At 41.2% G+C, this 14,747-nt stretch overlaps 1 protein-coding gene across 2 annotated transcripts in view; it reads left to right on the top strand.

The window, feature by feature from the left end:
• Positions 1-4,038: 4,038 nt before the first annotated feature.
• Positions 4,039-14,747, top strand: part of zc3h18 (zinc finger CCCH-type containing 18) — a 73,864-nt gene continuing 63,155 nt past the window's right edge. For both annotated transcript variants that reach the window (XM_080001983.1, XM_080001982.1), the window contains exons 1-3: positions 4,039-4,119; positions 5,127-6,271; positions 12,541-12,625. In XM_080001983.1, coding sequence (XP_079858109.1) covers positions 5,141-6,271; positions 12,541-12,625 — 1,216 coding nt within the window. In that variant the 5' untranslated portion in view covers positions 4,039-4,119; positions 5,127-5,140. The remainder of the gene's footprint in view (positions 4,120-5,126; positions 6,272-12,540; positions 12,626-14,747) is intronic.

Here is a 14,747-nt window from a genome sequence, read left to right as displayed (position 1 = left end):
CTTAACATCAATATGGGCGAGGGGGATGAAGAGCCATTGAAATACAGGTTTGTCATTTTTCAACCCGGGCCTATAATGTTATTTCCAATCCTTCATAACTTTCAGAGCACAGCCTCTGAACGCTTTATGACTGACAAATTGACTACCCTGCAGCAGCTTATCACTGTGCCTTAATTCAGTCCAATGGGGCAAACTTTTAAGTTGTAAAGAAAAAAAAGTTTAATCTCCTTTTAGAAACTGATAAGCTCATATCAGCTCACATTATAGTTACACGTGTCCATGTGTATTTTTTTTACATTTTTTGAATAACAGCAATATTGCATTATTTAAAGCTACTTCTGACAGACAACTCTTAGATTTACTTTTTAAAAGATCTTTATTTATTTAAGGCAAACTTAGTGAGCTACAAATATAGGAGTGATGAGCTTGAAATAGCTTGAATTGATTGGATAGAAAAGTAGAGCCCAACAGCTGGATGCAGGCAGCAAAGCAGGTAGGGCAGGCGGTCTTGGCTGCTTAAATAGGCGGGGTTATTGAGGGCCTGGAAGCATGTGGCGCTGTCAAGTTGTCTGACAGAACCAGTTACGCATCATTTTTTGCAATTGCGGCACTACATCCAAAGAGAAATGTTGGCTACAGTAAGCTGCCAGTAGAAAGCGGCCCAACTTCCTGTTTCTAGTCTCTTAAATATAAGAGATGATTGCGGATATACAAAAAAGACAACAAACCCTGAAATACCTGTTATAAATGGTGATTCATTTGACGTCAGACCTGACGGGCACATTGTGAGTTATTCCATCTTTTTTTTTTTCAAACAGGCCTAATGTCTCGCTATTTTTACACCACAGTAAAAGAGGAAAAACTCATTCAGAATAGACTCAGGTGTACCACCACAGACAGACTTACCAAAACATAACATTGGAATGACTGAAACTCTAACATGAATTACATTTTTCAGTTGGAAGTTGAAGTACTGCAATACAAAAGTAGCCTAATCCAAATGTTTCTCCCACTGTTTCTCCTAAACTAATGACTTTTCAAGTTTATCTAGAAACAAATTAACTGGTGTACACACAGTGGAACTCCTTTTTCAGCAACTGCTGCTCTTTCTTCCCATCTTGTAAGACGGGTGAGGCAAAGATATATTGAATCAGGCCTCCTGAGGGCTGCCTCCAATAAAATCGTAGTGGACATGAAATGAAAAAGTCATTTAGCTCCGCGGCGTTCCATCGTATCTGCCACTGGCTCACATATCACACAAACACATAGGCAGGCAGGCCCAACACACAACCCTTTCCTGATTTCCTATCACTCCGGCATGAGTAATGTTATTTCGGCAGCACTTCTATCTCACTGAGGATGCTCTGTAACTGTGATTTACATGCAGAGCAGTGAAGAGTTTTCTGAGCAAAAAGAATAACACTACAGCCCTACAGGTATAACACATCCCAGCTTCCTATAATGTATTCAATTGTGATGTAGGTTGGACTGTACTGACCCCCTTTTTACCCTTGACAGACACGTTTTTAACAAAGCAGCTTAATATTTAGCATCCCAACTTGATGTTTTGGAGCCAAATCTTCCATCTCGGGAAAAGTTGTTCATACGCAAATATTCATGAGCTGTCTAGATTAAGTGGTGTAAGTGGTTGTAGGTGGCATTGTCTCCTTTGTAAATCCATCAGTCTGGCAGTCAAACTCACTCACTCTTGAAGTCTCCACATGGAGTCGTAAATTATCTCAGAGCTGAAAAAGGACACTCATATATGTCAAATGTACATGAACAATGGAAATATGTAAACCTTTTCTGCTCTCTTTCTCTTTCTGCTATCAACTCAAACATCCATCCCCTAAGCAGATAGTGTCATCACACAGGACAGGACAGTCTCCTGTAGTCCTCTCCTTGTTAATCTGTGAAATCATCCCTATGAACTGAACAAGCCAGGTGGCCATTATTTTAAATAAGCTTCACCAGCTCCTGTCTGAGATCAATTACTTGTGAGTCTGATATCTGGCATTCAATCACTCAGTCTGTGTCTGTGTGCGCGTATGCGCTTATGTGTGTGTGTGTGTGTGTGTGTGTGTGTGTGTGTGTGTGTGTGTGTGTGTGTGTGTGTGTGTGTGTGTGTGTGTGTGTGTGTGTGTGTGTGTGAGTGTGTGTGTGCGTGTGTGTGTGCGTGTGTGTGAAAAATCATAGAAAATGGTCTGAAGCATGTTCAGAGACCAGCGACGAGTACAGTACATCAGATACCATGAGGTACCATATATATATATATATATAGCACCATGAAGCAAATACATTTTTACTTTCTGTCTATATGTTTTCTCTTCTTTCTTCTTTATTATACAGTATTTATTCCACATCATATATGCAGGGGTACAGCAATAAGGGTAGCAGATTAAACGAAACGCGCTGTCATGTCATGCAGCAATTATTCAATAAAAAAATTAATTTCTCCTACCACTTCTTACATCCTTCCCAGCAGGTGCGCAGCAGGAAAAAAAAATACTCTTCCACATTCCAGAAGTCTATCTCGCTCTTCACAGAACACCTTTTGTTGTTGTGGGTTTTTTTTAAGTCAGATCTGAAGAATTAAAAATGCACTTATAGTTGCTGCTCTCAAGTCTACTCACTAGACTAGTGCTTTAAGTGCGCTCTCTCCCACTTGGAGCCTCGACTGAGCTCTGCGCTGCGCACCTGGCGGGTGTGTGTGTGTGTGTGTGTCCCCCTGGCGACACAACGAGAAATTATATGAAAACCCTGCACGGTTCAAGCCAATTTGACACTAATAACGCTCTGGAGTGGATTCGTGAAGTAGAAGGCATTTATTTGGTTATATTCTGGAATCCATATAATACATTTTTTTGAGTTTGGTATTTGCACGGACTTATGTATTGAGCAGCAATCACGTCATTGAAGAAATTCAATTAAATGGTTGGCTGTATTATTATAATTTTTCTTTTAACATTTAAAATCTTGCTTTTGTGTATTTGTGCGTTGTAAAGTCGTTGTAATATGTGAATTATGAATAAAACAAATAAGAGAAACATAAATATATCTCTCCATCCACAAATGAATACTACAATCCATGAATCGGTTACATCCAAAGATCCGCCACAATCGGAGTGCACGCCACGCCATCCCCCTCCCCCGACGTGATTCGTGTGTCACAAAACATGAATCCCAATGCAAAGGATTTAATCCAAATCCACGTGATTCACCTCATCAAATGCGTTTGAAAGATGTAACCGATAGAAAAAACATCTGAAAATGTAATCATCATTTAATCACATATAAATGATGCTACATTTATTTGCACAATGGTTTACGCAGCACAAGTAATACATTATTTATTTGTGGATAGAAAACCTTTTTTTTTTTGTGCATTAAAAAAAATCTTTGTACAGGTTTGTAGACTGTAATGATCCATTCTTAATATTTTTATATTTTATTTGATGATACATAGTTAATAATTCCTTCCGCAATGTCACACGGTGGCATTATGTTTTCGAATATAAATAATAAGATTCAACTGTATATGAAGAAGTGCTACAGAAATGAAAGTAAATTGAACTACTTCAATGTGTTTATAATAAAAGTAAATTGGCTTCAACCACTGTTCACGCGTCAATCCACTGGTTCCAGTTGTGCTGCGTTCCATTGATAGCGGATATCGGAAAACTCCCATCTCCTCATTGGAAAAGTTCAAAGGAACGGCCATTTATATTGGACTTTCGGTGTAGATCGCTCATGCCCGATTTTAGCAGGATATCAGATCTGATATCACATCAACGGGTGGTACGGCACCGTTTTCGCGAACAAAAGCAACGGGACACATTTAGCTCAGGAGTGGGGACCACCGACGGGAAATTACCGATTTCCAATCGACCATGGAACGCAGCATCATATGCCCCGATCGCGGCTTTTCCGCGACGGTCGCGTTTTGATGACGTCAAGGTAATGGCCGCCATCGCCGTATCGTGTCGGGCTTTCTGTTTTCGCCACTAAAGTGGGTTAAAATAACCGGGCGGCGTCATTGTATAGTACCCGAAGCATCTATACGAGGCAGGTAGTCGTTGAGGCAGCCACCCTGTCGTCAACGAGGTCCAGGTTGGCGAGGTGAATAGAAATGCTTTGGTGTTAGCTAACAAGCTAGTAAAGCTAACGACTACATTGTTAATGGAAAGGAGCGAGCATGCTTCGTGTCCGATCTCTGATCTCGTAAGACTCGTAGAATCGTTTAGTGTGCCGATTAACTTGTTTCGTTTTAACGTATAAGTAGTCGTGTCTTCACTGGGGGGTTGATGAATCATCATTATACCGTAATGGTTTTTATATTGACGAGTTTGAGGCCTTGTTGTCGCTCGGTTGCGCGACCAAACTGGCAGTAACCGTGTCAGCCGGCTGCTGTACCGTTATGTATATCGCTGCTCGAACGTTATCTACAAATAGTTTCATGTAGTCTATAGCTATATTCCACTTAAATACATCGTATTGATCGCCAGTTTCTTAGCTAGTTTATTTTAAGTGCCCCTTTTTGTTGCAGAGAGTGTTCATTTTATTCAGATTCAGGTTCTGTTTATTGGACCATTTTCACATTCAAGAATGTTGTCTTGGGAAGTGTAGGTGCATTGTAGTGCATAAAAACAATGGTTAACATTAAAAATGAAAAAAATATATAAACAGAATATGCAAAATGTGCTCTGTGCAACCGATAAAGATAAATTACAAAATAATGCTATGAGAGGGGCTAAGTGGGGGTATGGAGGCAAGTATTGACTGCGTGTAAATATATGTGAATGTAGTCAGATATTTCTGTACATGATGAATTATATGTATACAACAGTATTGACACAGCTAATAATGGATGGGTTACTCTATATAATATTGTTATTACAATATATTATATTGCACAGGTTGTTGAGGGGGGGGGCTGCGGCAGGGGGCCTGTTTGTGAGTGCCACTGCCATGGGAAGAAGCTCTTCTTGTGGCGCGAGGCTTTCATCAATGTAGACCTTGCCCTTTTGCCTGATTGCAGTGTGCCACCGTATGAGTCGCCAAGAAATCCATTGAATGCTAGTGTTGAAAAAAGAATGAATTTGTTACTTTTATTTTTATTTTTTTAGTGGAACATTCTCTGATGGATACCCCCGAAAGCCCTACCCAGTCCCCTCAGTCGCCTGAGGAGGAGGAGGAGAAGGGCATTTCAGACAGTGAGTTGCTGGATTCTCCCAATGCAGAGGACGGGGCCATCTCAGACAGTGAGATGGTTCACGATGAGGGGAACGATGACTTGGAGGAGGAGGAGGAGGAGGATAATAGAGATGGTGCGAGGCCCGCTGGCCGAGGCAGGAACTCGGATTTGGAGTTGGAGGAAGAGGAGGAGGTCGTTCCAGATTTTGTCTCGGACCCGGAGGATGAAGAGCCAGTCCAGGATGGAGGAGGGGACGGGGGAGGCAGGGGCGTGGCACCAGAGGACGAGACCATCTTGTTGATGGAGGGAGACGAGGAAGGCCCGCAGGGGTGCCACTCGGCGGAGGAGGAAGGAGAAGAGGAGGATAGAGTCATAGACACCCCACAGTCTCCTGATTCAGATCTGGACTGTGGGAGAAGCTTTTTTGCCACTGGGAAAGAGGGAGATGACAGAGAAGATGGGGAGGAAGAAGAAGAAGAAGAGGAGGAGGAGCTACCAGAGGCGTACCACCACGATGGAAAACCGTCCATGGCCAACGACCCAGATGATGACGAAGAACAGGAGGAAGTTGTTGGGCAGAGTGTGGAAGAGCAGACGGCAACGAAGACAAGGGCTGTAGAGGAGGAGAAGAAGACGACGGTCGAGGAAGACGAAGAAGAAGAAGAAGCGGCCAGGAGGAGGCGGAGGGCGGCGGTGGCGGCCCGGGAGTTGAAGGAGGACCCGGCGTCAGTCTCCAGAGATCTGGATGAGCACGAGCTGGACTACGACGAGGAGGTGCCTGAGGAGCCTAGCACCGCCCCCGAGCGTCCGGAGGACGAGGATGAGGAGGAGGAGGAGGAAGAGGAGGAGGAGGAGGAAGATGACGGCGGCGGCAAGGCTGAGGGAGATGGGGGGCTGGAGGAGGAGGCAGTGGCAGGGGAAGACAAGAGCAGCAACAAGAAAAGGGAGAAGAAGCCCATCTTACCCCCGTCCCCAAGGGACGTGCCGTCCAGGGGGCCGGAGAGAGGCCGCAGAGACTCCATCAGGGACAAGAAGAAGGATGACGATGATGGAGAGATTGATGAAGGAGAGATTGATGTAAGTGTGCCCAAAGGCGGGTAGCAAGTAGGGGAATGGGGGGCCTGATCTATTTACCTGTTCTGACTGTTGATTTGACCAAATTTACATCAATTTAATTTTTTCAACAATATATTCACTGATTTTTATGACAAACGACAATCAACCGTCCATTAGGTTTGGGCTGGTTGACAATGACAATTCGTAAATCGGGGATCGACTCCATCAATTGCCAAAGGACATTAATGACAGACCTTTTTTTTAATCTGCCAAAATTCTGTGGAGCATTGAAACGGTGTAAGTGCACTTAGTACAGTTTACCATCTTAGATCATAGTCCATGTTTAACAAAGAGGTTTATTTAATTTTAAGTTCATTTGGAAACATTAAAATATTCAATTTCCTGACTTGGGTGATGGACCTGCAGGTGTTTGCGTAGGTTGGTGGTTACCATTGGCGTGTCCACGTGCGTAATGGTGCACTAAGTGGAGGGGCTTGGTGGTGCGATAGCCCCGTCAAGATTTTGCATTACACTGGTGTAGCACCCCCAAGGATTTCCTTACAATTTTATGTTTTAATTTTCAACACTTAAATTGAAAATAACTACCGTCTGACAATTATTTTAAGCTTTATATTTATGTAAGACTGATAATTCATAAAACAGGCAACTGTAGAGCAATGGCGTAGTAAATGCATAATGGAGATGCATTCACTCAAATAAAACAAATAAAAAGTTTTTTTTATAGGTTTTTATTTTTTTTTTAGGTTTTATTATTTTAGATGTATTTAACTCATTTTCCTAATTGAATGAAACAAAAAAAGCACGTGGCATGTTCCATGGAGCCATTGATGTCACCCCTCTCCGTGGGTGTGCAGATTATTTTTTTTGCTACATGGATACTTGCGATCAGATGTAAAACAAGGGCAAATTGCACTCAGTAGCAAAACTTTATGGCCATGTTTGCGCTACCATATCATAAGTGCAGTATCTCCTGTGAATCTGATGCTAAGATGGCCTAGATAGCGGCCGATATTGGCTCACAGAACCCGCAACTTGTGCTCAAACCCCATTGGCTCACATAGCTAGGGGCTCCACCCACTGAAACAGAGCATCAGGAACACAATGGATTTAGGGGCATGTTAGAATAGCCAATGTGGCGGAGGCTCTCCCCCTCTCCACTCAGAGCTGTCGAGTAACCACCGGTGATCAGATCTCACTTCCCCTACAGGCCCGTGCAGAGAATTTAAGAGGGGCAGGTGCTCAAAAATAAAAGAAAAAGCACATGGACCCCCAGATCGTGTTCTATGCATTTTGCCCCTCTGGGCAAACGGAGCAGCACAGCGGAGTGCAGATCGCGTCCGCGATGGTGCACATCGGGACGTGCGCGATCTGCTCTCCCCTGTGCACACATCGCAGTTGTGCTGAGGGCATGTTCCTCATGTGCCCAGACAATCCACTACCTCGATTCATCAAGCTTTAAAAAAAATAAAAATAAAATAAATATCCGCCGAGTGGGGGTGGAGCCAATAAATTAAGCACAAATAGTGGGTTTTTACAAGTATATATATTCTATGCAAACATTTCAGTTCAAGTGTTTAGTTTTTGAGAAGAAAAGAAAAAACATTTGGGAAAAATGGTGAGACTGACTGCAAAGATGAGAAACTGATACACATCCAGTCTCTATGGAGACTGGTCTTTATATTCCTAAATGTTATTCTTTTTCTTCTTGAAAATGACACTCAGACCCTAGATGTGTCTCTTACAGTTAGGGGTGTGGTGCGTGGCATTGGGGGTAAGCACTTTGCTTGCCCACTGGGTGATCCGCAGCCTGGAGCGGAACTGACAGGGAGAGGGAGATCGGGTAGAGAAAGTTCCTTCTCGAGAGGTAGAGAATGTAGGACAGGTTAAAATGATCACACTGATTTAATTATTCTGGGTTAGCGTTATTGTGTCCACAGGCGGATGCTCTTGTCAGCGGAGGGAACCGAGCCCGTCTAGGAGGGGTGGGGAGACGGGGGGCGAAACACAGCGCTGGTCTAAAATCTAAACCAATTCTGTTGTCTAGTCTAGGCTTGGGCGACAGTGCAATATTCCGATTGCTGGAGGGCCAGGGATCGCCAATATACGATTTTATCGGGGGGTGAACATAGAACGTAATTTAATGTGGCAAATGCAGTTTCCCTGTTCCAGAAGGGCAGGATGTATTATTTACAATTTAAGTATTTACACAAAATCATACAGTTTTTACTAATCCCAGAGTCCCAAAGCAATAGAAAGCAACAGGGAGACGTGCGTCCCGACAGTGGGGACGCACAGGTTTTTTAGGAACGGGACAGTCCCTTGACTCAGTTGTGTTTTAAAATTTTTGTTTCATACATGTAGGAAACAAACAAAAAAAATAGATCTAAAATAAAAACACAGTTACTGGAGCCGGTGCGTACCACTGTCTGGAGGAGAAACAAAAGAAAAATGTTCCAATATTCCAAGTTAGGTTTGCGTTTTTCATTTTCCATAGAAATTAGAATGTCAGGAAACAAAATGAAATCAAAATCTTTCTCTATGACATTATATTATATATTGCTATATTATAATCACAAGATTTGCATGAGCACCTTTCCCACATGCAATTCGTAACATTGCTGGATAAAAAATATCTGGAAAAGGCTGTACATGTAGGTAGTCATTCCCACATAGGCCTCCTTTACGAAAAAGTTCCACATGGAGTCCCTATGTTTTCACATAGATGATTGTTACGGATACGTTACGTAATGCTCGCGCTGGAGGTGTCTAATATTACACGAGACTAGACTAGGCTAAGCTTGATCGACCCCATCAATCGCGATTGACATTGATGACAGTCGATTTTAGCGTAGTGAGGGGGGGCAGAGTGGGCAGGTGATGAAAAAACCCAAAACAATGCCCATTCATGCAAAAAAAAAAACGCAACCGTGCATGCGCTGGTTCCCGACTCCCGTGCCTGTGTTTTTATTTTCTATATTATTATCTATTTATTTACATTTGTTTCCTACATGTATGAAACCAATTTTTCAAAAACACAACTGAATTAAGGGACAGCCCATTCCAAAAAAACCTGTGTCCCCACTGTCCTGTGCTGTGCCACACTGTCTGTCCGTTGCTTTCCGTTGCTATTGGACTTGCATGCACTCCGATAAAATTTAAAATCATGCTCTTTTTTTCTTTCTTTTTTATGATGGCAGATTGTTCTTTTAAGTACGGAGTTGGTTTCAGTTTCTCATATGCAGCTTTTAGTGCACGCTGTCTCTGATTCCTTGAAGGCATCTGAGTGAACAAACCTACTGTCACCAGTGTGTGTGAGTGATTGTGCGTGAGCATGTTTTGTTTTTTTGCATCTCTTTATCATTTTTATTTTTGTAAAAAAAAATATATATAAATACAGGTACATCTCATAAAATTGGAATATCATGAAAAAGTTCAATATGTTTTGTCACTCATTTCAGAAAGGGAAACCCATATATTATATAGATTCATTACACGTAGAGTGAAATATTTCAAGCCTTTTTTTTCTTGAAATTTTGATGATTGTGGCTATAGATAATGAAAACTCAAAATTCAGTGTCTCAGAAAAGGAGAATATTGTGAAAAAGTACAATATTGGAAAGTCATGGTGTCACACCCTAATCAGCGAATTCACTCCAAACACCTGCAAAGGTTTACTGAGCCTTGAAATGGTCTCACTGGCCCTTTCTCAATCTGCGTTCTTGTCTGTTCTTGTGTTCTTGTGAATTTGTGAAATGTCATCAGTCGCAGCCCAAGTACTGTTCCAATTCAAAGTACGCATCAAGCCAAGTCCAGTCCAAATGCCCGGATGTGGACTTGCTCCGCCCATTTTATAATTTATCATTGTCATTTCTGCGACAGTCTACCAACTCCGCAAGTGCAGACTTTGCGTACTTGGTAATGAGAAACGGCCTCAGTTGGGTCAGTAGGCTACACAATCATGGGGAAGACTGCTGACTTGACAGATGTCCAGTAGACAGTCATTGACACTCTCCACAAGGAGCTGGTTGCCCACAGAGTGCTGTATCCAAGCATATTCATAGAAAGTTGGGTGGAAGGAAAAGTGTGGTAGGAAAAGGTGCACCAGCAAAAGGGATAACCGCAGCCTTGAGAGGATTGTCAAGCAAAATCCATTCAAGAATTTGGGGGAGCTTCACAAGGAGTGGACTGAGGCTGGAGTCAGCGCATCAAGAGCCACTACGCACAGACGAATCCTAGGCACGGGCTACAAATGTCGCATTCCTCATGTCAAGCCACTCCTGAACCAGAGACAACGTCGGAAGCGTCTTACCTGGGCTGTGGAGAAAAAGAACTGGACTGTTGCTCAGTGGTCCAAAGCCCTCTTTTCAGATGAAAGTTAATTTTGCATGTCATTTGGAAATCAAATCCAAATCCAGAGTCTGGAGGAAAAGTGGAGAGGCACAGAATCCACATTGCTTGAAGTCCAGTGTGAAGTTTCCACAGTCAGTGATGAGCAGCCATGTCATCTGCTTGTGTTGGTCCATTGTGTTTTCTGAAGTCCACAGTCAACACAGCCATCTACCAGGAAATTTTAGAGCACTTCATGCTTCCTTCTGCTGACAAGCTTTACGGAGATGCTGATCTCATTTTCCAGCAGGACTTGGCACCTGCCCACGCTGCCAAGGGTACCAAAAGCTGGTTCAATGACCATGGTGTTACTGTGCTTGATTGGCCAGCAAACTCGCCTGATCTTAACCCCATAGAGAATCTATGGGGTATTGTCAAGAGGAAGATGAGACACCAGACCCAACAATGGAGATGACCTGAAGGCTGCTATCAAAGCAACCTGGGCTTCCATTACACCTGAGCAGTGCCACAGGCTGATCGCCTCCATGCCACACCGCATTGATGCACTAATTCATTCAAAATGATGCCCAACCAAGTATTGAGTGCATAGAAATGAACATACTTTTCAGAAGCCTGACATTTCTGTTTAAAATATCCTTTTTTTATTGATCTTATGTAATATTCTAATTTTCTGAGACACTGAATTTTGGGTTTTCATTACATATAGCCACAATCATCAAAATTTCAAGAAATAAAGGCTTGAAATATTTCACTCTGTGTAATGGATCTATATAATATATGGGTTTCACTTTCTGAAATGAGTGACAAAAAATATTGAACTTTTTCATGATATTATAATTTTATGAGAAGTGTGTGTGTGTGTGTGTGTGTGTGTACGTGTACGTGTGTGTGTGTGTGTGTGTGTGTGTGTGTGTGTATATTTCTTTTCTTTTTTTTTTTTTTTTTTTTTAGATCCGGGGCTATTCATAAAACATCCTGCGCATCATCTTTTGATTCAGAGTGTGTGTGCATGGAGAGGATGAGCTATTCACAAACGGGTCCGTTGGCAATGTGTTAGAGAGAGCGACAGCAAGGAGGTGCTGAGTGAATCATGCGCTGTGCGCAGCTCTACGATGGAATAAGATTTCACCCATTTTAAATATAAAAAAGAAAATTGAAAATCAATATGAGGTGGTCAATGTTGACATTGTAGCGGGTTGCTATAAATTAATCAATATATGGGAATCACTGTGAATGCTGACATTCCCTTACGTTGACATTTGAATGACAATATAATAGCAAGGTATGTACTTGTTTTCATTATTTTTTTATTTTGGTATCAGGCTGATGTAAGGAAGCACTTTCAGTTAGAGTACTTGATCAGAGAAGCCGACCCTGTCTTGTGTTCTGTGCACCCTAATCTTTGGTTTAATGACCCCGGTGTCGCGTCTGACCATGGGATATTGCAAACTAGCTGCCCTACACCTGTAGGCAAACATTTAAATTATCTAGTGTAGTTGCTACGCTACATTAGTTATGTACAGCAGATCGGCCAATAACAGACTTTTTTTTTCTCAAAAGTGCGTTATTGCAATTATTTTTTATTCATTTTGTGATTACGTCTATGATGAGTGTGTTTTCTTGTGGCCTTTATTAGGTATTTTTGTTTTGTGAAATATTTGAAGATGGATAATAACCTAAATTATATAATGTATCATGTGAATATGTAAGTCCTGAGCGAAAGCTATAGTTAACCAAAAAACCTCCCCAAAAAAACATTTTGCGCAATTCATTCAGCAAATAAACACCAGCAAAATGTGACTTTTATCTTGTGAAGCCTTGTGGAAAATGGTCATGGTTATCAAACCATACAACGGTAAACATTAATAACAATATGCTAAACTAACATTGTTCTGTGTGTGCGTGCGCAATTGTGTGACCAGGACGATGACCTTGAGGAGGGGGAGGTCAAAGACCCCATGGACAGGAAGATTAGACCACGCCCCATCTGCAGGTTCTTCGTCAAAGGTAGGCAGTCTCAACGCACACACTTCTGCCATGTCTCCTTTACCATAAGGACAAACCATGACTTCAACAGCTTCATTGAAGGAATTGACCTTATGAAACGTGATACATTGCGCCGCACTGTATATGGGCAGGAAGTGACTGCTGCACAGGGAGTGATGCAGTTTACATGTTAGACACAACAGTGTGTGAGTTTCTCTCGCTACTACAAAAGGGAATTGAAGTTCTGCTGATAGCCTGAAATTCTAAAGGAGCATTACAACAACATTTTATTGTTATGGAAAATGGAAAAAAATGGCATCGAAGTCACTGTTATGAATTTGCGTGGAATTTCATAATTTATTCAGTCCTTCATCGTTCCTGTTATTTACGTAATCTCCATCAATCACCATCAAATCTTTTTTCGAAAAAATGTTTTCAAGCATAGACAGCGGCCACTGCTATTTAACACCACCACTCTGTATTTTTATTTTTGGTTTTTGTAAGTCATTCATTAAATTAAATTAGTCACAATTCCATTCAGTCCAGATGACTCATGGAGTTCTTGCAGTTAGTTAGCCTATTGATTCGGTTAATTTGGTTAGTCTTAGATTCCGAAATTCTTCCCAGTTTTGAACTAATATTAATTAGTCAGTTGTTTGCAAATCTTTTTGTGAGAACAGAAACACAGAAAAACAACAAGCAACTAATCTCCATTTTTCAATATGCATCTCCACATTACTGACCTAAGCACAATACACATGCTTGTGTATCATGTACTATAGTAATATAATTGTCATTTTTGAAAACGGTATGTTTATTCCTTTGGTCCATTTCTGTGAAGTACTGTTGTGTCCAGTAGGGGGAGCCTTTGCACAGCGCAGTGCAATATGTACATCAGCTTCACCACAATCAGGCAGTATTACAATAGAGTATTTGGGTTTCGAAGAACTATCAGTATCGGTTGAAATTACCCCAGTAAAGTGCTGATAAAGGTTATATCCTACCAGTGGTCATATTACACGTTAACAGATTTATAAGCCACGAGTATAAAGTAAGTAAGTAAAATTCCAAATGTTTGTTTATCTTTCCATTGCTTAACTAGATTGTGAATGAAGTCAATAATTGTCTCTGAACATTTAATTTTTTGGAGAAAATTAAATGTAATCTTGGGGACTATTAAATAACCATTAAAGTATTGTCATTGTGATAGTAAGTTAGCAGAAACTGCGACCAAACGGACATTGGGGATAGACCTACTATAACATTATATCCATCCCTGCTTAGGTTTTACCCAAAAATTCAAATTCGGCCATTCCTTACTCACTGTTTGTGTCCTCACACATGTGCTCCAGAGCAACAGGTGTGAATCGTGTCCGGTTTATTTTAGTCCCAAAAGTTTATAAAGTTGATGAATCTGCCGGGTTTGCCCACAGCCACTTCCCCGTGCGCCCAAGGCTTTAACGTGCAGTGTTTGGTCCATTTGAATGAAACCTTGTTGTTGGGAACTTCCAACGATGACTTATTTCCTTCCACAGAGACAGAGGCAGTACTCTTTGGAATGGCATTTATTTGAAGACAGGTAGTAGACAGGGATGTTCTAACTTTTAGAATAAAATAACACGCAACAAGTGTATCAGCTCTCATCAGCGATCTCTGTCATACGTATCCTCCTCTATCTATGCACCAACAGGGCGCCTACATTAACCATAATGCAATCTCTTAAAGCAGCAGGACCTGTCACTACTGATCTGTCCTGGAAATGTTTAGAAAAAAATGGACAAAAATAACAAATTTAAATTAGGGATTTAAAAAACAAAAGTTATTTAAAATAAAATACTATTTTCATTTTGGATTTGTTAAATAAACGTGTGTGTACTATGCCATGAAGGACACTGGACAGGGTCCCATGGCTTTTTATGATGATAATCATTTGTAACTGTTATTTGAGTTAATTTTATAAATGGTTCAAACAGATTTTATTTGAGTTAAGTTATTATTGTCAATATTTATATTTACCTTTTTATTCATACATTCATGTTCATTTTGTTCAATAAAGAAATGTTTTCCTAAGACCATTTATTATCTGCTAAAATAAAAATATGAATATATATATAAATATATACACACACACTACTCACAAAAA

This window comes from Zeus faber, assembly GCF_960531495.2.
Source record: "Zeus faber genome assembly, chromosome: 6".
In the NCBI taxonomy this organism is placed as follows: domain Eukaryota; kingdom Metazoa; phylum Chordata; class Actinopteri; order Zeiformes; family Zeidae; genus Zeus; species Zeus faber.
Note: the sequence above shows the minus strand (reverse complement) of the source record. Positions and strands in the feature narration are given on the sequence as shown.